Source organism: Aspergillus eucalypticola (genome assembly GCF_003184535.1).
Source record: "Aspergillus eucalypticola CBS 122712 chromosome Unknown BO83scaffold_18, whole genome shotgun sequence".
Lineage (NCBI taxonomy): Eukaryota > Fungi > Ascomycota > Eurotiomycetes > Eurotiales > Aspergillaceae > Aspergillus > Aspergillus eucalypticola.
Window position 1 is genome coordinate 459,371 of NW_020290292.1, and position 26,753 is coordinate 486,123.

At 48.9% G+C, this 26,753-nt stretch overlaps 9 protein-coding genes across 9 annotated transcripts; 6 read left to right on the forward strand and 3 right to left on the reverse strand.

Annotated features, from left to right (window-relative positions):
- Positions 1-919: 919 nt before the first annotated feature.
- On the forward strand, positions 920-2,626 carry BO83DRAFT_400290 (uncharacterized protein; the record flags this gene model as incomplete). Its single annotated transcript, XM_025533387.1, has 2 exons — positions 920-996; positions 1,441-2,626. The coding sequence occupies 2 exons, from the start codon at positions 920-922 to the stop codon at positions 2,624-2,626; spliced, it is 1,263 nt and encodes a 420-aa protein (XP_025386461.1).
- A 486-nt stretch (positions 2,627-3,112) lies between these two features.
- On the reverse strand, positions 3,113-4,401 carry BO83DRAFT_316653 (uncharacterized protein; the record flags this gene model as incomplete). The annotated part of the gene is made up of 2 exons (XM_025527670.1): positions 3,113-3,654; positions 3,711-4,401. The coding sequence occupies 2 exons, from the start codon at positions 4,399-4,401 to the stop codon at positions 3,113-3,115; spliced, it is 1,233 nt and encodes a 410-aa protein (XP_025386462.1).
- Positions 4,402-5,969: 1,568 nt separating this feature from the next.
- On the forward strand, positions 5,970-8,157 carry BO83DRAFT_390397 (Hsp70 family protein; the record flags this gene model as incomplete). Its single annotated transcript, XM_025532855.1, has 8 exons — positions 5,970-6,590; positions 6,651-6,695; positions 6,736-6,868; positions 6,948-7,291; positions 7,356-7,462; positions 7,520-7,662; positions 7,749-7,898; positions 7,949-8,157. 8 exons carry the CDS (start codon positions 5,970-5,972, stop codon positions 8,155-8,157), a joined length of 1,752 nt encoding a protein of 583 aa, XP_025386463.1.
- Positions 8,158-10,728: 2,571 nt separating this feature from the next.
- Positions 10,729-13,085, forward strand: BO83DRAFT_71213 (glycosyltransferase family 2 protein). The gene is made up of 3 exons (XM_025537551.1): positions 10,729-11,114; positions 11,204-12,316; positions 12,518-13,085. The coding sequence occupies exons 1-3, from the start codon at positions 10,901-10,903 to the stop codon at positions 13,033-13,035; spliced, it is 1,845 nt and encodes a 614-aa protein (XP_025386464.1). The 5' UTR covers positions 10,729-10,900; the 3' UTR covers positions 13,036-13,085.
- Positions 13,086-13,445: 360 nt separating this feature from the next.
- BO83DRAFT_418552 (MFS transporter) lies at positions 13,446-15,127 on the reverse strand (the record flags this gene model as incomplete). Its single annotated transcript, XM_025534820.1, has 3 exons — positions 13,446-14,656; positions 14,710-14,825; positions 14,877-15,127. 3 exons carry the CDS (start codon positions 15,125-15,127, stop codon positions 13,446-13,448), a joined length of 1,578 nt encoding a protein of 525 aa, XP_025386465.1.
- A 546-nt stretch (positions 15,128-15,673) lies between these two features.
- On the forward strand, positions 15,674-16,370 carry BO83DRAFT_418553 (methyltransferase family protein; the record flags this gene model as incomplete). The annotated part of the gene is made up of 1 exon (XM_025534821.1): positions 15,674-16,370. One exon carries the CDS (start codon positions 15,674-15,676, stop codon positions 16,340-16,342), a length of 669 nt encoding a protein of 222 aa, XP_025386466.1. The 3' UTR covers positions 16,343-16,370.
- Positions 16,371-17,829: 1,459 nt separating this feature from the next.
- Positions 17,830-18,979, forward strand: BO83DRAFT_428712 (aquaporin; the record flags this gene model as incomplete). Its single annotated transcript, XM_025535418.1, has 4 exons — positions 17,830-18,088; positions 18,165-18,719; positions 18,770-18,840; positions 18,899-18,979. 4 exons carry the CDS (start codon positions 17,830-17,832, stop codon positions 18,977-18,979), a joined length of 966 nt encoding a protein of 321 aa, XP_025386467.1.
- Positions 18,980-21,463: 2,484 nt separating this feature from the next.
- Positions 21,464-22,971, reverse strand: BO83DRAFT_316889 (o-methyltransferase; the record flags this gene model as incomplete). Its single annotated transcript, XM_025527685.1, has 5 exons — positions 21,464-21,777; positions 21,826-22,286; positions 22,335-22,458; positions 22,505-22,631; positions 22,687-22,971. 5 exons carry the CDS (start codon positions 22,969-22,971, stop codon positions 21,464-21,466), a joined length of 1,311 nt encoding a protein of 436 aa, XP_025386468.1.
- Positions 22,972-24,290: 1,319 nt separating this feature from the next.
- Positions 24,291-26,066, forward strand: BO83DRAFT_379884 (uncharacterized protein). Its single transcript, XM_025531608.1, has 6 exons — positions 24,291-24,705; positions 24,750-25,134; positions 25,181-25,298; positions 25,344-25,411; positions 25,458-25,488; positions 25,545-26,066. The coding sequence occupies exons 1-6, from the start codon at positions 24,535-24,537 to the stop codon at positions 25,894-25,896; spliced, it is 1,125 nt and encodes a 374-aa protein (XP_025386469.1). The 5' UTR covers positions 24,291-24,534; the 3' UTR covers positions 25,897-26,066.
- The last annotated feature ends 687 nt before the right edge of the window (positions 26,067-26,753 follow it).

A 26,753-nucleotide genomic window follows, 5' to 3' on the forward strand; every position in this document is an offset into this window, starting at 1 on the left:
AAATAATGGATGGTGCTCTGAGAACGTACTATTGGCTAGAAATACATGCTTTCTACCTATAAAATCCTGCTCATAGATCATCTTATACTATATCTTATGTATCCATCTTGTAATACAAGAAATCCTGATAGTAATTGTCGATGGCGGCACATTAAGGGCTGTATTACTTATAATGCTTTCGCGGGTGTCTCCGCCGCTTGGTATATCCATCTGTCGGATTGAAGGTTATTAGCACTGAGTAGGGCAAAGGTTCGGTATCTTGCCAACCAACATCTCTTTTGTAGATCACCCATTTGCCAGGATGTGGAAAGTAGCGTACACATGAAACTTTGTGCCATATGACTCACAGGAAGTAGTGGGATCAACCATGAGCAACAAAGAGAGGTGAGCTGGAAATATTTGGGACAAAGAGAACAGGGACCACAGGGTTGCTTTACTTGATTTCATTGTGTGCTTGGGAGAGAACGTGATGAAAGAGCATCTTATCCCACAGAATTACTGTCTCTTACTTTGTACAAGGAAGATATCCTCATGCCTTTGAAGACGGTGTAATGTGGTCTCGGTTTGTTATGCTACTACTTGAATTTTATTCTTTCGTCTGCGCGATCTGTTTTGTGTATGTCCGACAGGTTAAGGTATTACATAGGGATAAATATTCTGATCCTGTACCCACCCTTTCAAATCATAAAAGGAGCCACGAAGCCACCTTGTTGCAAAAGGAAATCTCCAACATGATACGAACTCCTTCCAAGTTTTGAAGCATCAGTTATCACACGAATAAGAGCAATATGTTCTATTTAAACACTGACTTGATGTTTCATTTAACACTTGCATCGGATGCCCATAAGAAACCCACTCACCTATCAATCCTGCAATTTGAGCCTTCACTCTCTTCTGAACGTCACTTCTATCAGTCAAAATGTCATATCCCGGGTATTATCTTTCAGATTTGCCTGTGGAGCTGGTTTTTGAATGTGTGCAATATTTGGACACCCCGTCTGTTGTCCACTTGTCGGGGACCTGCAAGAGGCTCAACTTAGTCCTCCGTCGCAACTGCACTGAGCGGGTGACAGAGCATGCTTTAGAGTATACATCTGTTGACGCATACAAGGGAGGGGAAAAGATTGACTTGGATGCTGGTTCAATCAAGAGGCTGCTGAACCGGCCTAAACAGCCAGGGACCCCGTTGTGGAGTAAGGAAATGGATCGCTGGGAATATAAAGAGTTCCTAATATATGTGCCCAGGACCCGAATTGAAGTGGTCATTTCGCGGGGAAGGAATAGCTGTTTAAGATCATACTTGTCCGCAGGTCTTGATCCTAACTTATACCTACCTGAAAGTGATGGAAGTGATGACAAGGATAACAAGGTCAACAGTACCGACGGCGACAACAGAATCGACAGCGACGACAGCGACGACAGCGACGACAGCGACGACAGTGACGGCAATGATGAAAATGACGAAGGTGATGAATATGATGTTAAATTCAATTACGACGGTCCAAGTTCACTGTTGCACAGAGCTACAGATTACAAGGATGTCGAAATGGTCAAAATCCTGCTGCAAAACGGTGCTGACCCTAGACTACCTTGCACTAGAGGCGGCCCGCCAGGTACTTTCGATAGTTTGTTGGGTTCTACGAAGAATATCTGTCCACTAATGGCAGAGGCTCTCCTAGATGCTGGTGCCACACCCTTTTCACTCGCTTATGTTATCGAATCATGCAGGTTTCACGGACCCCCCAGCTCTTTGATTGACCTCGTCTTGAAGAATTATATGAAAATGCACAGCACCTACTCTGGAAGGCTATCCCTCACAGATTTTACTGATGCAACAATACTACATTATGCTGCTTCCGAAGGCACTCCTGATCTCCTGGAGGCGATAATCTCTCGTGCACCAAACCTGCTACACGCAGGAGCAATAGGGTGGACCAATGGTTGTTTAGACAAAGTTATTAAGCCTGGTCCAGACCTTGTTCCGAATGTCGATGTTCCGCGAGGTTGGTATGACTTATACTCACCGTTGAACCTAGCTCTAGGATCACACAAAGAAGCGAATGCCAAATATCTGCTCCAGTGTGGTAGCAAGGTCGATATAGGCTCATTTAAATGCGTGTGGGAGCAGGCCTGTGAGTGGACTAAGTTTACTCCCATTTGGGTGGATATTCTAGAACTTATGGCTGCCAAGATTGACTTTGACACCCCGCACAATACCCCAATGATTCAGTGGTGTATTGATTTTTTCTTCCATAAGAAAGCTTCCCACGAGAAAAGATTCTTCCAAAATCTCTGTCTACCAAGTTTTCTCGGTAATATGAGCCTCCGTACCCGTGCTCAGTACCTTGATAAGTTTAATGTCGAAAGTTATCAGGAGCATCTCGACGAATTGAGGTATATTATTGCCTGGTGCGAGGTTGTTCTCCAAAATGAGACACAATTGGAAGGGAAGACTGGAATAAGTGCAAGAGATGAGCCAACGGATTGTCCCCCTTGGTTGGCATGTTTTAGGAAACATGAGAAGGCGCAGCAAGAGATAGTCGAATTGTTGTGGGAGGCTATGCTTGATACGGAATCACCAACGAATCTTAGCGGGCTGGTTGGGGGGTGCTACAATGGCACCTGACCTCATGAGCTGGGAAGCACTTTTGGATAGTATAGATGTACAATTTTAATCAATACAAACCATGGAAGTTCTGTTTTCAAAATGCCAAATTATCTCTGTCAATATTGAGCTGTTAAATAGTCATTAGATCAAGTGGCAATCCACCACGTAGAACAATGCCAGGAGTTATAGCACCGCACTACACTTGAACCTTCTTCTCAGCCTAGCGGAATATCGAAAATTACACATACACTTGTATTCTAAAGGTTGACAGTCGCAGAATAGTACCCTACTATATTGGATGTGGTAGTTGTCAGAAAGTCAGGTGGAGTCTCGGCAAGATTGTTAAGGGAACCTCTAGTGGCTATAGCAATAGAACTCTGTTATTGTATTTTGAGTTATATGAGACGTAGTAACTATTCAATGTGAGCCGTCCGGGCTACCATAATATATAGGCGAGCAAAGGTCGAAATATGAATGAGAATTCTGTTCGGAAGACTTGTGAAGTTAGGCCTTCCCACCGTTAGTTGAGTCCTTATTCGTAGATGTAGTTCCCTCTTCTACGAACACATCTGCTTTGAAAATAAGTTCTCGGTAGTCAGGAGTGGCAAACCCCCCACAAACATAAATGGCTGGGAATAGCATGCACAATATCCGGTGACCATACAAGTGATCTCCCTCCTCATAGTAGGCGTTATTTAACTTGGTTTCTGTATTCGAAGGGTCGTAGACCTGTCCGATATTGCGCAAGTCTCGAAACTCCACGTAATGATCATCCATCGAGAGCTGCACAGAGAGCTCCGCGGCTTTAAGGTATGCTGCATCCAGTATTCTCTTGACAATATCATCCTTCTGTCCATCCGCAGGGGGTCTAAGGAGCGGTTTCAATAGCTCGTTATTCAGAACCTGCGCAACCATTGCCTCGACCATGAGTTTTCGGCGTGACATCATTCTTTCGGCGAAATTGTTCCGGCGATCCATTACCTTTTTATTGCAAAGGCGGGCTGTCCATAGACGCCAAGATTGAGCCAATAACTCTCGCTGGCCGTCTATACAAGATGGCCTGTTAGTAGTGAAATCAAATGCGAGGGAAGGACCGGTTTACCATTGTCGAATTCCTTAAGTAATTCATTAAGCATAGTACCACAGCGAGTCGCCTTCGGTAAGATTTCCTCGTCGTACTCGCTACCTTGTCCTGGATGGGGGGCTATATACCAGAAGGGGTTTGTGAAGAACCGCTCAAGACAATCTTTGACAAGAAACATGGTGACAAGTTCAAACCCAAATACACGACCAAGCTTGACACCAGAGAGTATTTCGCTCATGTCGACTTGAGCGCAGTAGCCATCCAGGGCTTTGACGAGGTCTTGCTTGTAGCTCTCTGGAAGGCTTTCCAAGACCGTGGTTTCTTCATAAGCATGATTTTCCGCCCAGTGTTTCAAAGAGAGAAACATTCTAAAAAATGCTTCTTCATACTTCTGGTCTGACATGCAGCCCCAGTCACCATGGTGGGCGGCCAAGTACTCGTATTTGTGCAGTGTGTCAGCCGTTATGGCTTCCATGTCGCGGAGACCTTGCTTCGCATGCTGGTATAGTTCTCTGATCTTTCGATACTTTTTGTTTCTCCGTTTCTCCTGCATGTTCATCCTTTGGCGCTGTTTCTTTGTTCTTTGGTGTTGTTCAGTCATCTTTCGATGTTGTTCCTTCAACTTGCGACACTTGTCTTTCGTCTGACGACACTTCTCCTGCGCCCTCTGGTGCTCTTTCTTCAGCGCATTGACCTCATCAAGTGTCATTGATACAGCTTCAACATCGGTATCAAGGGCATCCTCAGTCTCGAAATGATGAGCATCTTTGGTCTCAGTCGGATGAGCAGCCATAGGCCCGCCAGGATCGGTATCATTTGTCTCGGTAAGACCAGCGTCGTCAGTGCCGGCATTTTGGGCATCATCCGCCTCGGTAGGCTGAGCATCTTTAGCCTTTGCAGAATTTAGAAAACGCGGCGATCTCCGGATTGAGGAGGAATCCAGCTCTTTTCTTGATGTCCGATACTGTCTCACACTCGAGGGTGGTTTGTATGGTGGGTCTGAAGGGTAACCGGAGGCAAGTTTCTGGATATCAGACTTCAGAATCATCTCTGTAATCTGCCGTGGGAAAGAAAGGGCAGATGTGAGTTTAGTCTTTGTAGTTACCTTGGTGTTCGTCTTCTCCTTAATCGTTGGACCTTTTATTGCCATTGTAGATAGAGACAAATGTGACCGACTTTTGGGATACAGCAAAAGGAGAAAGCATTAGCAGAGGGCAATGCAGGTAGGATAGATCAAGCTGCGCAGAATTGTGAGGGTTCAGGAAAGCGGGCGGGGAAGGGGGAAAGGGAACAGGGCAAAAATGGGGCATAGGCTAGACCAGCCTACGATTCGACAAATACACTTCGATTGTCCTACATCACTTCAGCTGGCAATTTCGGGTTATCGCAGCGTTCTGTTATTGCTCAATGGGCCAATGGAATGGTAAAACGGTACCTAACTAATCCATGTCCTTTGTTAGTCAGAGGGATCGTGTAACAACCCCGTCAGCGCCTTGTCAAACAAAGGAACGATAGTGGTAATGGATGGCTCTTCCGCCACCCTGAACTCGAATTCGAGAGCATTCATGGATAGATGGAGACGAAGGTTAATTTAAGTGATTTTCCCTTCTTTAACCATCCGTGTCTTCCTTTCTGAGGCCGGTGGCGCATAGAAATTAGTTGCCACTACCCTGGACATTATGTGCACGCAGTCAGTCATGGCGAATTAAAAGCATCAAATACACGGTCGAACAGAAGATCAAAAATACCGAGGGCTCAACTTCGGGTACAACTACAAATACGGTACCGACCAAGACAAAATTACTTGTCAGGTTGTCAGACCTCTGCCTATTGTGTTACAGAGCAGCATTACTGTCACTCTATTGACTGATAGATTAACTCAAGGAGGGTCTGTCTCCCCGCTATTATTGTGTAATGTGTAAAATGTTCTGGTTCCGTGCACCACTTGCTGGAGACAGGCATAGCGGCAATTGCATCGTATGACTCCAACTGGGCCTGAAGCTTGGTCGGAAGCTATCATATAGAGCTCCCCTTACGACATTGCCGACCCCGGCGCCATATGGAGAATGCAACCATCCACCCCCAACAACTTTCGTCCAAGCTAGTGCTGTCCATAGCTACCTCAGCTCCGACCATTCTGTTTATTTGTTCACACACTTCACATACACAGTGATTACGATGACTGAGAACGCCGCAGCACCAGCAACCATAGTAATTGGTGTTGATTTTGGGACCACATATACAGGCACGTCACCTCGGCTGATGCCCTGATTACACATGACGAAGCACTGTGCTAACATTGAGATACCACTAGGGATTGCATTCTCAGTAAGAGATATTTCTCAATGGCGTGTGCCAGACAAAGATGGACATGTTAGCAAGTGGCCTGGTGACAAGAGGCTGTACGCAGAGGGGAAAGTACCTTCAGTCCTCGAGTACTATGGCACTGAGTTTCGGTGGGGGGCCATGGTGAAAGGTTGCAACGAGCAATGCCCTTCTCTTTTTAAGCTCAAGCTTGAGGAAAACTTGGATCAAACCAAGTTTCCTTATTCAATACTGAATTCAATAGCGAGTAACGGTGTCTTCTACCTACCAGACGGCAAGCAAGCTCGCGATGTCATACAAGACTATCTCAAAGGATTGTGGAGTTATGCTGAAAATGAAGTGTCGAAGGAAACCCGTCAGAGATTAAGCAAGCTTCCGAACTCCAACCAGGTACCGGTTCACTACATCATCACAGTCCCAGATTTCTGGACAAAGAAAACCCGCGATCTGATGTCGCAAATTGTCTGTGATGCTGGATTACCGAAGTCCGAGGGAGATAGGTTAACCGTTATTCCCGAGCCAGTAGCGGCAGCCGTCAAGATACTATCTGACTTACCCAAGAACACGGTAATGGTAAGCTGTTTAGAATGCTTTCTTGCTGTTAATATTCCTAACAGTTGGTGATCGGATTAGCAAAATGACGCCATACTTGTATGTGATGTTGGCGGCGGAACGGTTGTGAGTTTCATCCCTTCTTCGTCTTACTGCACTTATTTAGCTTTCTGGCTACATATGGCACCAACGTCACCAAAAGTGGCTGCTGATTCCTTGCCTCTTCAAGGATGTGGGGTCAGTTGTCATTCTTTCAACAGGGCACAGACGTTACATTCGACAGCCCCGGCCTGTCGGAGGTATTCACCCTTCTATTAAGAGTGTCAACAGAACAATGCTAAGTCTTCAGATAAGATAACTCTGGAATGCTGTCTGCAGAAGCGGAGTTTTACCGCACAATGGAGGAAAGATTTAAGCACGCATTCAGGAACAAGCCTTTGGAGAAAATCGGTCCAAATAGCCCGCTTATCCACGCTTTTCGGGGTCACCTACAGAGTTTCACGACCGATGATGCGCAAATTCAGGGTTCGAGGTTTCGTGTACCTCTCCCAATGGAATTAAACTTTCATAATCCTGGCATCTATGATCGTGCTAGAGGACAAATCGTGCTGACCACTGAAGATTTAAAATCATTCCTTGACCCTGTAGTCAAGGTGGCTGCTCGCCTCATTGGAGCCCAGGCTGGTGTCGTGGCCAAAGCCGGTTTTGGCAACTTGTTGAAGGTAAGGGTTCCCCAGTTGCTGGGACGCACTACACAGAGGTCCAGAAGGATGACACTATGTACAGCACGTTTACTTAGTCGGAGGCGGAGCAAATAATGGCTATGTTAGAGACTCAATTGCCACCGATGTGCTGAGCCAGTGTGGACTGACCGTCCTTACTCCCGCCAGGCCGTACGTGGACTGTGATTTCGTAATGACATGAGATTGTATAAAACTAACGCTTACCAGACAGCTAGCAGTTGTCTACGGAGCCGCAGCCTTTGGCCAGAGAGACACACTGTCAATCCACCACTGCCCGATCCACATCGGGCTATGTGGTAATCAGCTATACATTGGACAAAATGTCCCCATACGAGACCCTGTGGACGGTAGTGAGATACGTTGTGGGATAGTGACTTGGATCCTCAGAATGGCAAGTTTACCACCTTGATTTCCTTGTGTGCCGTGACTGTGCTAGCTGTGTGGTGTCTGAAGGGTGAGAAGTATGACGAGGGCCCGGTGCGAACAGAGGAATTCATCGAATATTTCCTCAACGGTGCCACACCAGCCACCCGTTACATGTCCGTATACCCATCCGGCGCTGAAATCCCACCCCGAACCGTCGAAGGTTAGCCAACCAGTCTCTTTGCATAGATATTATCTGCCTAACCACCCTAGGTTTGTTCTCTAAGGGTGCCATTGAAATTCGATTCGGGGACGTTCCAGTAAAGAAGAGGGAGAACAGAACAATCAACAACCAGATGCAGTGCAGGGTTCGTTACAAAGTTACCACCACTTTCCTCCCTATTGAGAACCAGATTGAGTTCGAGGCAAAACTTGACAATCAAGTGATTGGACGCCTCACCATTAACGTTCCGTATTCTTAAATGTCTGTTTTCTCTGGCATTACCTTCGCACCTCCCTGACCTTCTTTTGAATGGATTGAACCTATGTTGCTTTGCTTTTAATTGACTACCAGGTTACTGTATTCGATCTAGTCAAATTGGCAACATCCTCATTCTTTCATATGTTGCTTTTACTTTCATCAACTATCAGGCTACCGCACTGAAATCTCCTAATAAAACTGGCAATTTCCTCTTTTGTTTCTTTCCTGCGTTGCTTTCCATCAGGTTAGCCATTAAGCTACTGCACATGATCTTCTCATTCATTGGCATCTTGTTCCTTCTTTCTCACTCTATGTTGTTGTCCATAACATAGCTATCAGGCTCCAGCACTCGACCTCCCAATCGAGTTTGCAATTTTCTCGATCTCTCTCTCTCTCTCTATGTTCATGTTGCGTTTCTTTACATTTTTCTTGTCTCATCTTTTGTTCTTATTTGCTCTTTCTTGCCTCCTTGTTCGCTGTTATCATTGTTCCGAACCGTTCATTTTTTCCATGCAAACTATGAACACGAAGTATGCTTGACAGTAGTAGCTTTCATGAGTGTCACATACAAGAATGTATTTTCGAAATCTGAATTTTATCCTCTTACTACCTTCGTCGCTGCGCCATCCAGACAAATCGGGGGCATTGTGAAACTTTACTTGGTGTTGTGCAACACCGGGGAAGCGGGACAGTGTGGCGGATAAGCAGATGCTACACAAACACTCAATAGAGCTTTCGGAGATCTCGTGATGTTTCACACCTCGTTTCCGTAACCTACAATATTGATCGACCGGATCTTGGCCTGTGACAGGGTGGATTCTGTCATCGCAGGCTGGACATGCCGGTCGGAATTGTTGCGGACAGTTGCAGAAGAATGTGTCTCTACCGTATCCGTGCATTGTTTGGGGTAATGCACTGTGTGCGAGGAAACTCGTTCCTGCACTTCAGAATAGGCCTGTGATGGTATTCTAGCATTATCTCTGTTATTTTGTAAGTCCATCATACTGCAGAATTGATACTTGACACATGCGGGATTTTAGAGGTATTCTACAAACCCTATCAACGTCTTTCTCCTTGTCGTCGTGTGGCTCTTTCTAAATTCAATTCGGTTATTTATCTGTTTTATTTTTCCGCCTTGAAGTAGATAGACTAACCTTACTATTTTTATCACCACGACAAGACGGGACGGTAACTTGCTGTAGGCTTACTCGATGCCTGGACGTATCTATTTACCTGGGTTTTGGGTATACCGGCGGTGGCGACTAGACCATTGAGTAAATGCGCTTGTCTCTTTCGTGTTTACGATAGCTGTGTGTTCTGTCCTCTGTCGGAGTGTTTCTGATTCCATGGGTGGCACTGTAGGAACTTTCTCCGCCATGACAACATACTACAGGGGGCGTTCAGTTAACAACATCGGTCTTGCGTAATGGCCACGCCATACATTGGATATGAAATGTCAGTCTTTTTGAGGCCCTCGACGAGTCGAAAAACCGGACTGGAAACCCCAGACATGTAAATCACGTGACTGTCCGACATCCCAGATTGTCCACATCCCGACCCTTCCTTCTATTGGCTGGCGTGCTGCCGGATGTCCCCGGAACCTCAGACCTGAAGCAGCAGCCCTGAGGCGAACGAACCCCTGCAACGATTTCCCCCGGCCGTTCCAATTAAGCGGGGACTTATTCTGACAAGCAATTGACAGGAGATCGATCATCCAACACATCCGCTCCATGGCAATTTTTTCTCGTTCCTGTTGTCTGGTGATGGGATCGAATTACTGATCAGGTTTTTCCCTCCCGGTCCACCCTGCAGCCTGCGGGGTGCCGATGATGGGGAGAGTGGCGGCGAAAAGACCCTACCAGTCGCAGTCTAGACTAATTAAGGGCGAAGCCTCCTTCAACTATGGATAGTGAGCTCTCCAGGGTCGGCCCGGAAGATGACAGGATGCCAGGCAATTGGTTGCAAAGAGGCGGTCTGGCCAATGCATCTCCCCATCCCTGCCGCATGAACTGTGCGCCCCAATCACTGGCCTTCACAGCGGATTGCCGCCTAAAATTCACGGATACCTGCTGCTTCAACCTTTTCACAACCACCACCACCACCACCACCTCTTTTCATTCACAACGCACTTGACTGCACCGGGCTGACCTGGATGGGCACGGTCCTCCTCTCCAGATGCTGGCTGCACTTTTATCCTCTCACTCATGCAATCCATCCCTTAATGCCGTCCTGTTTTTCCGTGCAAGTAAGAAGATCAAGGGGATAGATGAGAGGGGAATGGAAAGCGCATCATGTGAAAGTCGTCAATTAAGAATACTATTCATGCCTTCAGTAACAAATCTAAGTCTACAAGATGAATCTCCTACTCCGCCGTCCAAGATCACCAGACATCCCGACTAGGGAATTAGTGGAGCACGTGTGGTAAATTCTAGAACCCCAAGGCAAAAGGGGGCGGCCGCACAAAAAGCCCGGCCTGTGATGCCCTTGGAGACTTTTCTCCTTTCTCTCATTTTTCTCGTCGACCATGCGCTGTGAGTGTGTTTGTATTTCAAGGGTATTGTGTGCATAGTACCGGCCATTGCAGTGGTGTGGTGATCCATGCTCTGCTACTAAGCACCCCGGCCAGTTTCACTAGCAACAGAGTGTCAGACTCGGTGGAACGCTCTAGCTGACCACGCATCGTAAGCTGCTTGGGTTTTCAGGGTCTGCAGCTGACCGTGGTCTTCGTCACGCCGCTCCGACAAATGCTGTCTAAACTGCTCTACAACATTCAGGAGCTCCCGCCTGACCATCGCGTTATCGCGGGACAGCGGCACCGGCGCTTGCTCTATTACGTAGCCCATCTGGCATCATGGACCTTCAACCTTTATCTCGTCCTTCGACTAGCTCTGTGTTTCTCTGCCGTGCAACAAGATTGGCGAGTATGGCTAACTCTGTTGGTCGAGATCGTCCTCGCCAGTATGTCTATACCACCGTGAACTGCCGTGTTTCGGCATCCCGGCTCCCTTCCTGAGCAAACGAGGACGCACAAGCTAATATGTTGTCAGACTTTTGGCGCCATGATCAGCTTCTTACCTTATTGGGTGGCTTGGCATCAGATGGCCAACCACGCCAAAGACTGCGATTACACGGCACCGACGATCTACCGCAGGTGGACATTCTGGTGCCCTGCTGTGGAGAGCCAGTCGAAGTCATCCTAGACACCGTGCGCGCTGCCTGTACGATGGACTACCCAAATTCCAGCTTTCGGGTCCGCGTACTGGACGACGGTGCTTCCACAGAGCTCGAGTCTGCCATTGCATCACTACGCACCGAATGGCCTCACCTCTTCTACCACACCCGGGGAAGGCAATCCGGTAAAGTCTTCGCCAAGGCTGGTAACATGAATTACGCCCTCTTCACCCTGCAAGAGAAGGCGCCACCTGAGTTCTGTGCCATCTTTGACGCAGACTCCATCCCCATGCCTCACTTTCTGAGGGCGACGTTGCCCCATCTCCTCCAGACCCCGGACGCAGTGCTCCTCACCACCCGGCAGTACTTTTATAACCTCCCATCAGGTGACCCCCTGTCCCAGTCACGCCTCCACTTCTACGCATGTGAAAATGCAGAGCTCGATCGTCGGGGCCTTGCTCAGGATGCAGGCTCCGGGGCCCTTTTCCGGCGACAAGCCATCATCGATGCCGGCGGATATCCAACGTACTCCTTTTCCGAGGATTGGCAGCTCTCGCTTGTTCTGAAAGGTCTAGGCCACCGCACCATTCAAGTCCAGGAGCCACTACAGTATGGATTGGTTCCGACGTCCTTGGATGGACACATTGCACAGCGCAACCGGTGGCACATTGGCCACTCCCAACAGCTTCGGGCGTTGATGCCGCCCACAAACAAGACGCTTCCCCGCTCACTGCAGTGGAGTATTGCATGGAATGGCGTCTTCATCATGGCTGGGGCAGTTGGCTGTTTGATCACGTTTGCGATGGTTCCATTGCTTCTGGTGTCGGGTCAGCTGGTCCCAGATGTTTCGCCACTGCTGGCCAAAGCACAGTTTTTCTTGGCTGTTCTCCATATTGCCTTGACCTGGGCGTATGGACTTTTGCAGAGTGCGCATACGGGATTCGAAAGCTTTCCGTTCTCTCGTTATGAAAATATCTGGCTGGCTGGAGGTAAGATACACATCGTTTGTTTTTGTTTTTCTGCTTTACACCCGCGTATCGTCGTTGCCCGTTCTATTATGGTCATGAAGGGCGTCTGGACTTCAATCCCACTACTTTGTTTTAACATTATCCTCACATTGCATCCCTCCATGAAGATGGAAGCTCTCTCTTACCTTCCACTATGATTCAAGACATAACTAACAACAACAGCACACATCCACGCTGTCGCTCGATTCCACCTCCTCGCCAGCCGACCGAAGGGCTCCTTCGTGACTGGCAGCAGCGCCAACTCATGGAATCGCAGCGCGACCCCGACATTTCTCCAAAAGCTCTACCACAATCTGTGGCACAACGGGATCGCATACAGCATCGTGATTCTCCTTGCCACTATCGCATCCATTGTCTACTCGATCTACTCGGCCATCACAACCACCGACGATAGTTTGCTATCCCGCTTGCTCACCACAATTGCCTGGCCGCCAATGCTTCACATCTGCTACCTCTCCATCGTCAGTTACTGGGCGCCCGTCTCATACCTGCTGAATCCGCCGCGGTACCCGGAGCGGAAGGCTGGATTGGCATTGTCGGAGACTGGTGTGGTGCTTCCGAGTGCGGAGGTCCAGCAAGCTGCTATGGTGCGTGGGGAAGCGCCGGTCGGATTTTATCGTCAGTGCGTGGTGGTTGTGTTGGTTTTGGGTGGGTTGTTGTTGGGTGGATTGGCATTGTGAGTGATAGAGATGGATTGGTTGGGTTGCTAGATTAGATTGTGAGTAGACGTGGTGGTGTTAGGTTGTTTAAATATGAATATTCGTTGTCTTTATTCCTGATTCACCCTTGAAACAGTTCAATGTGAGGCAAACACAACAAGTAGGATTCGCCTGTCCTAATCCACGTTTGATACACTATACAGCATTGAAACAGTGAATTATACTTGATAGATATAGTCAAAGAGCTCAATAAACTGATCTATAGATATATTAACATTCCAATTCCATTCCACCTCAGTCATAACCGATCTAAGCACCCATCATCCAACGAGACAATGTATATAATACAACGTGTGCAATACAATACCGTTACCATCTTAACTCGACCCATCACAACCCTCAATCACTCAATCTCATCATCCCCAGCAAATCTACTCCACCAACCTCTCCACAAACCTCGACTTCGCTCTCAACCTCTCCCCGAAATAGTAAATCCCCAAGAGTCCCAAAACACCCAACCCACTCACACCCCCAAGCACACTCGACCCCCTCGCCATCCCCAGATTCTTATACAAAGGAATCCCGAAATGCACGGCCCCAGCAGCCAACGTACTCCGACAGAAGTCATTGGCCGCAAACAGACTCGCCGCGTACTCTGGATATATACTGGGTATATACATGGACAGACACTGCAGGATGATGAACACTGCGCTAGCGTACATTGTCACGCCGATGATGCTGACGATCCAGTGGATGGAGGGGCGGAGCGTCCAGCCGTAGAGGAAGAGGGAGATAGGGACGAGGAAGGTGGCTGGGATGGCGGGGATGAGGTGTCGTTCGTGTTTTGTAGGAGGTGTGTGGGTTGGTGTGGATTTGGGGGAAGTGTTGTCATGGTGTTTGCGGAGGTAGTTTGGGAGGGAGAGGTATGTGAAGTAAGCTGCTACTGCGAGGAGACACCCTACTAGGACGGAGAGGTAGAACAGGCTGAGAGTTGTAGTGGATACATTGTAGACGGGTGGGTAACCGATGGGGAAGGCGTCGAAGAAGGTATAATACGTGCCGTAGATGAAGGAGGTGTAGATGTTGGCGAAGAGGATGGCAGGGTCTTGAAGCGTGATTTGGACGGGTTTGACGAGATAAAATTTCAGTTTAGCGAGGGGGTTATCATCTTGGCTACTAGTATTGTTGTTGTTCTGGTTGTGGCTGGTATTGAACGCATTGCTGCGGTATCGTATGGTCGGGGCGTAAGTTTCAGGCAGGAGGAAGAGCAGGATGCATACCGGGCCGGACATACAGGCGAGGAGCCACATGGTCCATTTCCAGGAAATGTTGTTGACCAGGCTGTTGGTGAGCAGGGGTCCGAGAGCCGGGCCGCAGTACGCTGCAGCTACCCATAGAGCGAGGGTGTAGGGGAACTGGGATTCGGGGTAGAGATCGTGCATGGAGGCGCCGCCGTTGGCGAGGCACGGGCTGCCGAAGAGGCCCTGCATGAAGCGAAGGAAGATGAATGCGCTGTAGTTGGATACATCGGCGGCTCCGATCGTGACGAGGATGAATGCTACGAATGTACCGAAGTAGACGACTGAGCGTCCGATTCGGGGGATCTCGCTGAGCGGGCCCCAGAGGAGGGGTCCGACGCCGTCTGTTGAAGTGAGTATAGGGTTATCGGGTAGCATTGCATGGGGTGAGGCATACACCCGAGCACGTAGATGGACAGCCCTAACATGGCGCGTTGCTCGGAGAGGTGCAGCTCCTGCATTACCAATGGAACGGCGGTGATGAACATGGATGACCCAGAATACACCACGAAACTGTACTTTTAGATAGGTACTTTTATTCGAGGTGTGATTGGGTGGACTAACGTGTAGATGTATACTACGAGGGATGTGATGACTCTCTTTGCTAGAGGCCAATTATGTGGATTCTCGCGACTTGTTGCCCAGTCCTCGACTGTAAGTGTCTTTTCTGAGTCGGATGAGTGTTTTCGCCGGTGGGTATGTCCGTCGATCTGCTTGGGTGTCTCTTGTCTGACATGGTGCTCTGTATGATCAATATTATCGGGTTTATGCAAAAAGGACCTCACAAAGACAATGCAAGGTAGATCCGGCGACATTTTGACAACGATTCACAGACAAGATAGTAGGTGGGGTAGAGAGATTTTCAGGTAAGTAATACGGCAATACTGGAAATATAAAGTACCCGAACATACATTTTATCGCCACGTCCGAGGTACAAGCACGCTTCACAAAATTCAATCCAACAAAGTTGTGTAGCTTACCATTGAGGCACGGCATGATCCACGTGTAGGAATGCGGTATGACATGTGTCTTTCCCGATGTGGTAACCGACCACCTGTCTGGAACAGTGCGACTGACCCTGGTACATTGAAGTCTATACAAGGTTTGCTGCATCATGTTGAGGAATGTGGGTCCCTGTCAGTGTGACCGGTTAACCTCGTTATTAGTCTCGCAACACCTTCCACAGCAGTGGCATAGTGGCCTCGGATGCTTGCATGCGCATTGACAAGGCTAAAAAGCTTAGCAGAACGGCATCTCCTGCCGGATCTTACCTAGAGGGCGCTCGGCCCCTTGTTAATATACTTTGGGTGAAGACTTGCGGCCCCAGACTCAGATCGGCTTTATAACTTAGTTATCTCATAATGCAGATCATCTTCTCACTTGTTTTGACGGTGACTACCCTGCTGAACTGCCAAAGCCTGGAGTGCTCGAATACCTCATCATCAGTGGCGACCGACTCTCTGAAGAAGCATGGTGTGGTCACTGCTTCCTCGGTCTACCGAGTGTATTACCTCGCAGTGGGCCTTTTTCACGCTCTACTCGTCATTCTTCCACAAGGAAAGCAGGAAGCAGTTTGCCCGAATTCAGAGCATGTCCGACATGATCACATCTTCCCCACTTACAGAACCGCAACTGCTCTTACACTCATCTGCCTCGGTAGTTGCATTCGAATCTATGCGTTCTGGCAGCTAGGGCCATGCTTCACTTTTTCTCTCTCAAAGCCTGATCGTCTTGTCACTACGGGCATATATCGCTACGTTCGTCATCCAGCATACGCTGGATTAGCCATCCAGGCCCCTGCAGTGTTGTATTTCTGGGCAAGAGAGGATGGTGTACTTGCATGTTTGATGTCAGATTTACCACTATTGCATGTAGTGACCATCGTACACTGGTGCTTCTGGGCTGTAGCTCTGCCAATGATGGGATGGGTACGTATCAAGGAAGAGGAGGAACTGCTAGAGAAGACGTTTGGTCAACAGTGGAAGGAATATCGTCACACAACACGCATGTTGGTGCCGTTCCTCTTTTAAGTAGGGATTGGCGGGCCGGAGTGGGTCATGCCATTTTTGAAGATGCTTGCATATGGTAGCGGTACACGCAACCACCGTCGGTAGTCGGCTGGAAGCTCTTGCATGACAGTTCCGTTATCGATGAAAGTAGTTTCCTAGCTATAATTAGTCTTTTAATGTAAGAGGAACTATCCCTTATGATGACTGCGATGCCGTGTTACGATGGCACCACCGTCATAACTACCATCAAATGTATGTCCAGTGCCAATATAGGCAGGTTCTTTGCTTACTGCCATTCATTGGTTGCCAATTTTGCGGACATGCATATTCAAGGTATAGTATATGATATCCTGGTTCAGTTCTGTTAATCAACTTGGTCTGAGAGCTCCACCGGTGGTACTTAGGTGCTAACACTTGCCGGCTTAACCATGTATATATATTTCGGGCTACACGTCGTGAGATCATTGACAAATAGACACTAACTTGATGTTACACTGTGTTGCAGAATAATCGTGTTAGGACCGTGTCATCTCTAATAGTTATCCATTATATTGTGTTGAGCATGATGTAACGCTAAGATCGCTGGCATGCGCTCAGGAGCAGGTGGCATGTTCTGGGATTATGCCGGCCTCATAGACTAAGTTTTGAGATGTCACGACTCAACAGATCATCAGATACTAGTAGCAACCTAAGACACCTTGACTGGCAGCTACTCTACTCCCTCCTGTGCACAAGAATGCAATGCCCCAGTTTCGGTCAACGGCCAAGGGCGCTTCCGAACCATCGGAATAAGAGTGCCACTCAAACTATGGAAATAGACTCCGGCACCCGACCGAGGCGAGGCAGCTTCCGTGGTGCACAACCGTGCATTTAAATCCGAGCACAGAGACACGCACATACCATGTTGCACCATGCGGGCTCATAGATAACCTGTTCGGAGCCGGGCCAGCAGGGTCAAAATGCCGAGTGACATCACGGACACGAAAATGGCACCGCTACTCCAGACCCCAAGCTGACTTCGCTACCAAAACTGCCACACCAATCATCGGGGTATTCCCGTCTCATATAGAGCAAGTGCGATGGTAGCACAGACAGCCATCTCCACAATCAATGCGGTCGGTTGAAGGATGATCCCCACGGCCAGCCATCGGCCGTAGCTTATCTGGTAATTCGACTCTCTCACTGGCCGATCAATTCAAGTCGACAGAAATATTTTGCAAATAATTTCTAGAAGCCTTCTTTATCTCGGCTAAACGACCCACAATTCTGCGGCGCCCCCGAGTTTGCCGACCGACCATCACCATTTCTGCATCCCGTTTCATCCCGATCGCGCCTCTCCAGCCCTAGACCGGGGCCTCCCGATCACAAAAACGTCCCCTTCACCACGCGATCAATTGCATGCAATCCTTTCTTATCTTTTCCTATCTTTCTCTGACATGCTGCAGAAACAAACCACTTATCTCGATAGCAGCAGCAGCAGTCATCGCACCCCCTCACCCAAACGAACCATGGTGGTCACTTATCTCCCCGAATATGAAAGCGACGAAACACATCCCCAGCACCATGGGCTCGAGCCCGCCATCCCGCCGTTCGCGGGCCGCATGGGCGGAAACCAAGATTTCGTGGTTGATAGGACGGATCCCAAGAACTCAAAGATGCTAGAGAAGGTGCCCGACGCAGCACCGTGCATGACACTAAAAGAGATATTCGACTTGCGGGGGTTCCTGAGCGTGGATCTATGGAAGTTTGCTGTGCTAGAATGCATAGGTAATTCCCCCGCATACTCCGAAGTCCTGCCCCATACCAATGATGAGCCCCAAGCTAATAAGTGTATAATCAACAGCAAGTATGATGAACGTCTTCATCACCTGCTGGGTAACAACTCACCCACTCTCCGCAACAACATCCCCCAAAGGCCAAGCCGGCGTCTACGGAACAGTCACCTTCTTCTCCCCCGCATTCGGCGGCCTCACCAACCTCCTTCTCACTCCACTCCTCATCTACACCTTCTCCCCCTCCAGCGGTGGCCACATCAGCCCCACAATCACTCTCGCCACCTTCTTCGCCCGCATTATCACTTTCCCGCGCATGATCCTCTATCTGGCTGGCCAAACATTGGGAGGCGCACTCGCTGGCTTCGCCATGCACTCCGCGTACGGCACGCGTGAGTTCACTGTGGGAGGATGCCACATCGACTCTACCATGGTATCCGCAACAGATGGACTAGTCATTGAGTTCTTTGCGTGCCTGATTTTGATTTTCCTGGCATTTGGCGTTGCCTTGGACCCTAGACAGGCGAAGGTGTTCGGACATGCTGTATCGCCGTGGCTGGTGGGTGTTGTGTTGGGAGTTGTTACTTGGGGAACGGCGTTTACAAGGGAGGGGTACATTGGTGCTAGTGAGTATTCCACTTCTCGATACCGAAGTGCGGTAACTGACAAGCCGCAGGCGTTAATCCAGCGAGGTGTTTCGGCGCATATGTAGCGAGTGAATTTCCGACGTATCATTGGATTCATTGGGTGAGTTTCATGTCGAGCAGCCCTATTTTGAATTCGGACCATGTACTAATAATACTAGGTTGGTCCCCTGGCTGCAGCAGTGGCGCATGGGCTGGTCTATTTCGTTGATCCCCTTTGGAAGGATCCTCGTGCGGAGTAAATATCTTCTACATTTATGGTTACGGAGTGTCGGGTTGTATATAGAAGTGACGGATTTGTACAAAGTGTATTATAGACCTGTGAATACTGCCAAGAAGGCTTTCCCGAACATCTGCCATGTTGAAGTGACAGATGCGATGACACATTCTGACTACATACTTGCTCTGCTGCTGTAGGAAACGTATCATCAAAGACGAGCACAGCAGCCCTTTCCATTCACCGCACACAAGCGACAATAACACGAAGTCGAGATAGGCACATCAGCCGACCCCAACGCAATATCCAACTGCACCTGAACAACACGAGCCTCATCCATCTCCCTCGAAACAACCAACCCCTCATGCAGTCCATGCAATCCCCACACATTATTCAACTGGCCCTTTCACCGCGGAAACCCCTACGCCATGCCCAGGTCCTCCCGAAAGACCTGCTCCGCCTCGGGGACCCGCTTCTGCTCCAGCAGCAACCCACCTAGGACATGCCGCACGGGCTGCATCCACGCCGGCGGGTCACACTACGGCAGGTCATCTTCTAACCCAATCGCCCGACGCAGCGTCGCGAAAGCTAATCGAGTATTTCCCTTGCGGTACTCCAATTCACCTGCTAACATCAAAGATGCAACGGCAAGGAACTTGACTTGCCGAACGGGCAATTTATTTATCCGGGATCTCGGCACCCGCTTGCGCGCCTCCTCGAACTCCTGCCGGGCGACTTCTGCCTCCTGGATACGTCCAAGGGCGCTGAAAGCTAGGCCCCTGGCGTATAAAATGTTAGCTGTCTTGCAGCAGTATAAAGCTCGGTCCTGTGGTGCTGGTAGTTCTAGCTGTAGAATTTCTTCCCAGCGACCGAACCGCACCAGGACGTGCGCGTGACTGCCTAGAAAACTCTCTGTCCAGTCTGCCATTAGGGGGGTGATTTAGGAGCCAGTAACTTGGCATCGACCACCTCGTCCAATTTATCCGCGGCCAACATGGCCTCTCGCGACCGACCAGACATCAGAGCGTAGTACAGCTTCGTGGCAATGTTATGCACCGATAGGCCACATACAATGGCGATGCATCCAACGTGGCAATAAACATATCATCGTCTACAATAGCATCGTCACTGGAATCAATTGCCCGGCGATTGTCCCCAACAGCCATATCAATGTGCGCAGGCATGTGCACCATATGCGACGCATCTGGGATCATACGACGCAGTCTGTCCGCAGCAGGCAGGGCCACCTCAGGCGTAGCCGACATCTCCATGGATGAATATACAGATGGCACAGGGCAGGATGCTCTCGACCCTCCGGACGTGCCATTGCAGTATCGATTGCCGCTTTCGTCTCGGGGGTATGTGCGCTGCTCGCTTCACCTGTGGTCATATCCCACAGGTGGCGCGGATTAACGCAGATAAGCGCCTCAATGAACAATGACGCCACGTCGATATCATCCGGGTAGGCTTCATACACCACGCGCATAGCATCTGCATACGCCTGATTGTACTGTTCATCTCTGTAGGAGCGGGGATGTTATCCGAAGTTAAGAACCGGGTGGCGATGGCTTTGAGCAGCATGTGGAAGAGTGGGGATGCGTATGTAGCATGTTTTTGAGCGGCATTGAGCGCATCCCATGCCTTTTACACCCTGGCTATGAGACTAGGGATGTCGAAGAAGCCCCAGGCTATATTGTAGCTCGGTCCGATGGCGTATGCGATGCCCCAGTAGGCCAGTGCGCAAGTGGGGTCGCACTCGACGGCTCGTTCCAAGCATCATGCTGCTTCGCCATAGTTGAAGGAATAGGACCAGAGTAGACCGCGGTCGAACCATCGCTGGGCGGCTGGGGAGGATGTGGCGATGGGTCGGTGGTAGGAGCCAAGGTTGAGGTTTGGATAGTCATCTACCTGGGACGAAGGAGTTTCGTTTCTGAGAGTTGTCAGTGCGAGACTGTTGATATGGCATAAGCTTACTTGTTCATTCTAAGTATTGTTTTGGGTATGTGTTGTGGATGAAAGCCGTGACACAGCAGAATGACAGATTTCCGAGGATTTTAAACTACTATGGAAGGTGGAGACACATTATGGCTCTTGAGGGGTTGTTGAGATACTGGGTAGGTAGGGGGTAGTGGATTGGGACACAGAGAAACTGCCAGGCACCCAGATTGGATGTCATATGTCGTCTAGATATCGTCTTATAGGCTGCAAGGTTGTTATGATACCTCCTTGTGCCACATAACTGGTTGTTAATCAAACCCTTGCGCTTGATACTTATAGCCGTCCGTTCGATGGGACTATGTCCCAAATACCATTTTTTTTAAACGAATGTCCCAAAAACATGCTAAAGCATGTCATTACGTGTGTGAAGATGGAGTTGCGCCTTGAATCATAAGGTATACACGTATCACTTTAGATGTAAGATCAACGCAGCCTGAAATAAGACTCATAAATATAACAACTTTACTCAGTACAAAGCCCTAGATGTTCTGTTGAAGACGTGACAGCATCATCAAGCCAGTTCGCACTCAATAAGGCTCTCCACACCCCTTCGCACGGTCCATATCTTGGTGATCTTGAGACCGGAGGATTCCACCAGCGCCCGCCACTGCTTCTCCGTGCGTTCAGTTGACGCAAAGTCCGCCATCATGATAATGTCAAGACTGGTAGTTTCCCAATATGCATTCGTGCTGGGTATGACATTCTCATTCAGCAAAAGCTTGCTGTGCCCCCGCTTCATAGCAGGAATAACATTGGCCAATATCCGACGGCAGTCATCGTCCGTCCAGTCATGCAAAACAGAGTGCATGTAATACGCACGGGCACCTGTATACATATTAGCCATTGCCTTTAAGGGCTTTACACAGCACTAACCCTTGATCGGTTGTTCTGTAAAGAAGTCATGTGTCATGAGCATGATAGCCGGATCCAGGTTCATGCTTCTGGCCTGTTCCACAACCTTGGGTAGATCTTGGAGAATAAGCCGACCTGGCACCTGTGGCCATTTGCGGCGAAACTCCGACAGATCATGCCCCAAGCTTCCACCCATGTCAACAATCAAGGCGTCATTATCACTGATATTTGCCTCGGCAACTAGCGACAACACCGGATAGAAGCCAACATCCATCCAGCTCGGCCGTCCCTGGTGGTATACAGACATGTGATTGTTAAACTGGACGGCATGAATAGGGTTCTCTGTGAGGAAGTCGAAAAATTGGAGCGGTGTTCGAAACCCACGCTGAAAGGCGCAATCTTTCCCGTCGCTGGGGTTTCGGTATTTCATTTTCTTGAGCTGAGCGGGGAGAGCAAGGACGCCATCAGTGATGCAACCAGTCCTAGGTCGAGTTAATAGCCAACATAGCCAGGATGTGAGTGTAGCTTACATGCAAGGATAAGAATCACTGTATCTATTGGACATCATTGACATGGAAAATCCCGTGCGACGGTATTCATCAGGACCAGTCTCCGTGATCACGCCCATGGCCGCGAGATGCTTCAAGATGCGGGCTAAGAAGTTAACTTTCATAAACATGCTACCAGTGTGGTTACTTACCAAGCATCGTTGGGTCGGCACCGGTAGCTGTGGCAAGTTGGCCAGCTGTCTTCGATTTGTCGTTGTGCGATAGAGCAGTGAAAAGGCCCAGATTGACGCCCGTTTCCAAGGCTGCATAGAGTGTGCTCTGCCATACCCCTTAGTGTGCTTTTACTTCTGCTTATCTAGTAGATATGGCTCACCTGGGACCAGCAGTGTCGGATGATGGCTTCTCGGGGAGTCTCAAGCGCATAGACCAATGATCGCGCTGCGTCGAGAATCTTCGTTCGCTCATTCTCATCATTCTCTGTGAGATACGCCTCACCATGCAATGCTATGCGCTTTAGAAGAGTGGGAACCTCCTCAGGGGCATTTGGAGATATGGCAACGTTGTCATCGACAAAGGCCTGCTGTGCACGATCCTCCATCCTGCCGGTTGGCTGGCAACAGCTGTTGCTATTGGAGCTGCCCTCTGCTGCACTTCTCATGGTGGCTTATGACGTATCTTGGGCAATGGGTAGATAGATTCAGGGAGAATTGTCAAAGACAGGTCATATTGCGGACGATGGCTCTATTATATCAATAGTGATTGGGTCTATGAACCATAACTCGGTACCAGCGTGGCCTATCGGAAGGTACAAGCAAGGACAAGGCTTGAAATTGGAAAGGATGGTCAAAGTGGGATCAACTATCCCATAAGGAGTATTTCGTGGCTACCCTTATCGTGCTCCATTCCAAGCATTACCCTACTAGTTCAGGGGCTTCACCGTTAGTGACAAAACGTGGCGGGAAAGTACCGACAGGAGGATCGTGATCATCATTGGACGCGTACACGTACCTCTTTTGAAGCCATACCGGGGGGTGATCCAGAAATTGGGTAAATGGACAGATTAGGAAAGGTTCTTGCTCGGGTATCTACCGGTAGAGACCGTGTCCTTCTGAATCAAGTACCAACACATGCCGCCTAGACATTCATTCCTTCCATATTAGATATGAGCTGATACAGTCAATAATAGGTACAACAATGTGCGACGTAGATTGAACTTCAGGAGAGTCTACTACTGCACAATACCTGGCATATTGAGCCTTGACACGTGAGCATAACAAACTATCACAATAGCTAGGACACACCATTGTTGTTGGTCTGACTTGGCGGTTGTCCATTCAGCCGGATGGGCCCAACGGCGTGACCCAGCCTGCTGATGTAACTTGGGAATTGGAGTTCTTAAAAGGTCCAATATTCCTTTGAGAACAAGCTAGCGATCCTTCGGCGTTTGAGTGCTCCATCCGGAACCTTTCGTGATCATACTGCCAGATTTGATAGTTTTCAAATATCTACACTTCATTCTTGATCGTTGTATCCCGGTTCATAGCTTTGGAGCAAGGGCCAGCAAAAAGTACCACCTCACTATTGTATTACCCCTTGAGGGAGTCTTATGACTGGTATATTGAATCAGACCCATCACAGTGGGTCGGGGTATAATAGTTATGTTAAGCTTCCTCTCAACGGCGTGGCGGCCCCACTACCCGTCTGTCAACTGACCATATGGATCCTATCCTGCCAGCGGGACATCCATTTTGTCAGTGTTCGTCTTGTCTATCCACCGGTGGCACGGATCTAATGCAATGTTACCAAAATGGACGATCCAGGGCTAGCCAGACCAGCTAATCCCTGCCAGCATCAGCACCGTATTATGCCTTAGCCGCCACACGGCGTTTGTGACCTTGCTGGCTCACCTTTAATCGAGAGAATTATTGGCTACCAATGCCAAAGAACGAAACGATTAATCCACGAAAGGAGAGGTTACTGGAAGTAAGGGATGTCTATCAGTCATCGCAATTCTCTTGCAAGGAAGATTTGATGTCATCCGCTCATCGAACAGATCGCCAAATGAAGGTGTAGGCTGAAATCCTTCGCTTGTCGGAATAATACTGTCTGCGTTCCCCTTGCGTACCCTGCAGGTGACCGTAAATATCGCAAATCTCATTCATGCTACGTTTTCCTCGTTCGATTGTGTGTCACGTCACGAACTCCTGTGCTACACGCAACAATGGCTTCGTCAGAAGATGGAAATGCCAGCGATAATAAAGGTCCGATGATCCTATCGGTCCTGTGGGCACTGACAGGTCTCACATCCGTCCTTGTCATAGCGCGCATGTACATCAGGACAAGTCTTTTGCACAATCTCGGACCGGACGACTGGCTGATCACAGCGTCGTTGGTATGTATGTACCATGCGAAGGATACAACCACTAACTTCAACAGATGATGGGAGTCGTCTACTGTGCCATCACGACAATAAACGTGGATATTGGATATGGGAAGCATGCATGGCTATTGAGCGAAAGAACTGTGGAACGTGCCACATTCCTCAATTGCTTGAGCTTTCTTTTCGGGATAATCTCATTCGCGATTCCGAAGGTGGCGGTGACTGCGATGCTCAATCGGATCCTCAACACAAGTATGACTCAGCGCATATGTCTGTGGACATTGACTGGATTCGCTGCGGTTGTGTCAGGGATATGCATCATTGTGCTGTTCACGATGTGCGACCCGCCTGAGGCGCTGTGGAAGACACATCTGGTGACAGAAGGCAAGGCAACCTGCAAAGACGTCTGGATTTTGATCGACTACGCGATATTCACTGGAGGTTGGTTCATGCGACCATAAATGTTTGGCAACAGCTGACAACCCAGCCCTATCCGCGTTTGTCGATCTGATGCTGGCCGTCTATCCGAGCACGGTGCTGATGAAACTCCACATGTCGTTGCGCAAACGGCTCGCGTTGTGCGCAGCCTTGGGTCTGGGCTCGATGTAAGTATATGCATAATTATGAGGAATCAGCGACTAACCTAGCAGTGCTTCCGCAATGGCCATCATCAAGTGTACACAGTTGAAGGGGTTAGCCGACAAAACCGACTACACCTGTGAGCATACCCACCACCAGCCAAAGAGAAATACTAACATCAACAGACGGCACCGCCGAACTCGTCATGTGGACCAAGTAAGACCATCTCTAGTATATTTCTACGAGATTAAACACAGACCTAACAAATGCAGCATCGAGTCCAACGTCGTCATAATCGCCTCCTGCATCCCGACCCTCCAGCCCGTTCTCGAACTCATCCTCGGTAAACGCACCACAAGCTCCTACAACAACAGCCGCAACCGCTACAAGGGGAGTTCACAACTGCCCGATTCCTCCTACGACCATAGCAAGTTGTCGAAGCCACGAAAGCCCGACTACGAAATCACAACGGTGGGAAGTCAGGAGAGCATTCTCCGGGAGGAAGCCAGTGGGCGTAATATTGAAAGCCATCCGATGGGAGCGATTCGACGAACGGATAATGTGACAGTGGAATATGAAAGTCGGTCAAGAGAGGATCCTGAGGACCCACGGGTGTCGTGGTAGTTTTTTATCGCTCCATCTTTTTGTATACTACTATCTTAAAAGCGTTTTCCCTCACTTCTATCCTTATTCGATCATGTGGATATATTGGTTGGCTGCGTTCTTGACCTGCTCGACACAATGAACTATCACCATCAAATCACAATGTCAGTTAATCAGCGACAAGACAAATGGAGAATATAGCATTTCAATATACTAAAGCATTCAAAGAGGCAAATCAAGTCAAACCCCTGCGATTCGATCTATCAACGACCACAAACAAACTCTGAACACCAATCAGCCATCCCGCGCATAACTCACGGGCCCGAAGCCACGCCACAACCAAATCAAAGTTCCACCTTCAATTTCACCACATGAACAGAAACGAAACAAGCAATAAAATAGAAAATAAACTCCTTACTATATACCCATGCTGCGCAGTATCCGATCCACAGCGTATGCATTCCTTGGAATAGAAACCTTGACGCCTGATGGACAGGTACTAATTCTACTCCACGGTGGGCCCGGAACGGTCATCCGTCCAATAGTGCCATGTGAAATAGATTGAGTCCGTTGTGCTATGCCATACGAGGAAGTAATTTGTTTCTGAGATTAAGACAGCCTAAGAGTCGAGTACAGTTGGGGAAGGATTGGCGAGGTACTTTGGCAGATGTCAGCGAATGATCATGTTACCTAGTTATACATCTATGGGTCCTTTTATTAATACACAATGATATTTATGGATCCTTTGCAATCTGCAAGGGTTTATGGGTGGAAATTACAAAGGGGGGCTTCTTTGTTTGTCGAATCAGTCTTCTAGAGCGCTGTTTGGCCATGTGTAGATGTATGCGTCAAGTTTGACCTATCTGTTCCCATTCCAG

What these genes read in the sequence shown, in the direction of transcription:
- BO83DRAFT_71213 (XM_025537551.1), top strand. Translation starts at nt 10,901, where the DNA reads ATGCTGTCTAAACTGCTCTACAACATTCAGGAGCTCCCGCCTGACCAT. An exon ending in GGTCGAGATCGTCCTCGCCA is followed by an intron (nt 11,115 to 11,203) that starts GTATGTCTATAC and finishes ATATGTTGTCAG; the next exon opens with ACTTTTGGCGCCATGATCAG. An exon ending in AAATATCTGGCTGGCTGGAG is followed by an intron (nt 12,317 to 12,517) that starts GTAAGATACACA and finishes TAACAACAACAG; the next exon opens with CACACATCCACGCTGTCGCT.
- BO83DRAFT_379884 (XM_025531608.1), top strand. Translation starts at nt 24,535, where the DNA reads ATGGCTTCGTCAGAAGATGGAAATGCCAGCGATAATAAAGGTCCGATG. An exon ending in GGCTGATCACAGCGTCGTTG is followed by an intron (nt 24,706 to 24,749) that starts GTATGTATGTAC and finishes TAACTTCAACAG; the next exon opens with ATGATGGGAGTCGTCTACTG. An exon ending in CGACAAAACCGACTACACCT is followed by an intron (nt 25,412 to 25,457) that starts GTGAGCATACCC and finishes TAACATCAACAG; the next exon opens with ACGGCACCGCCGAACTCGTC.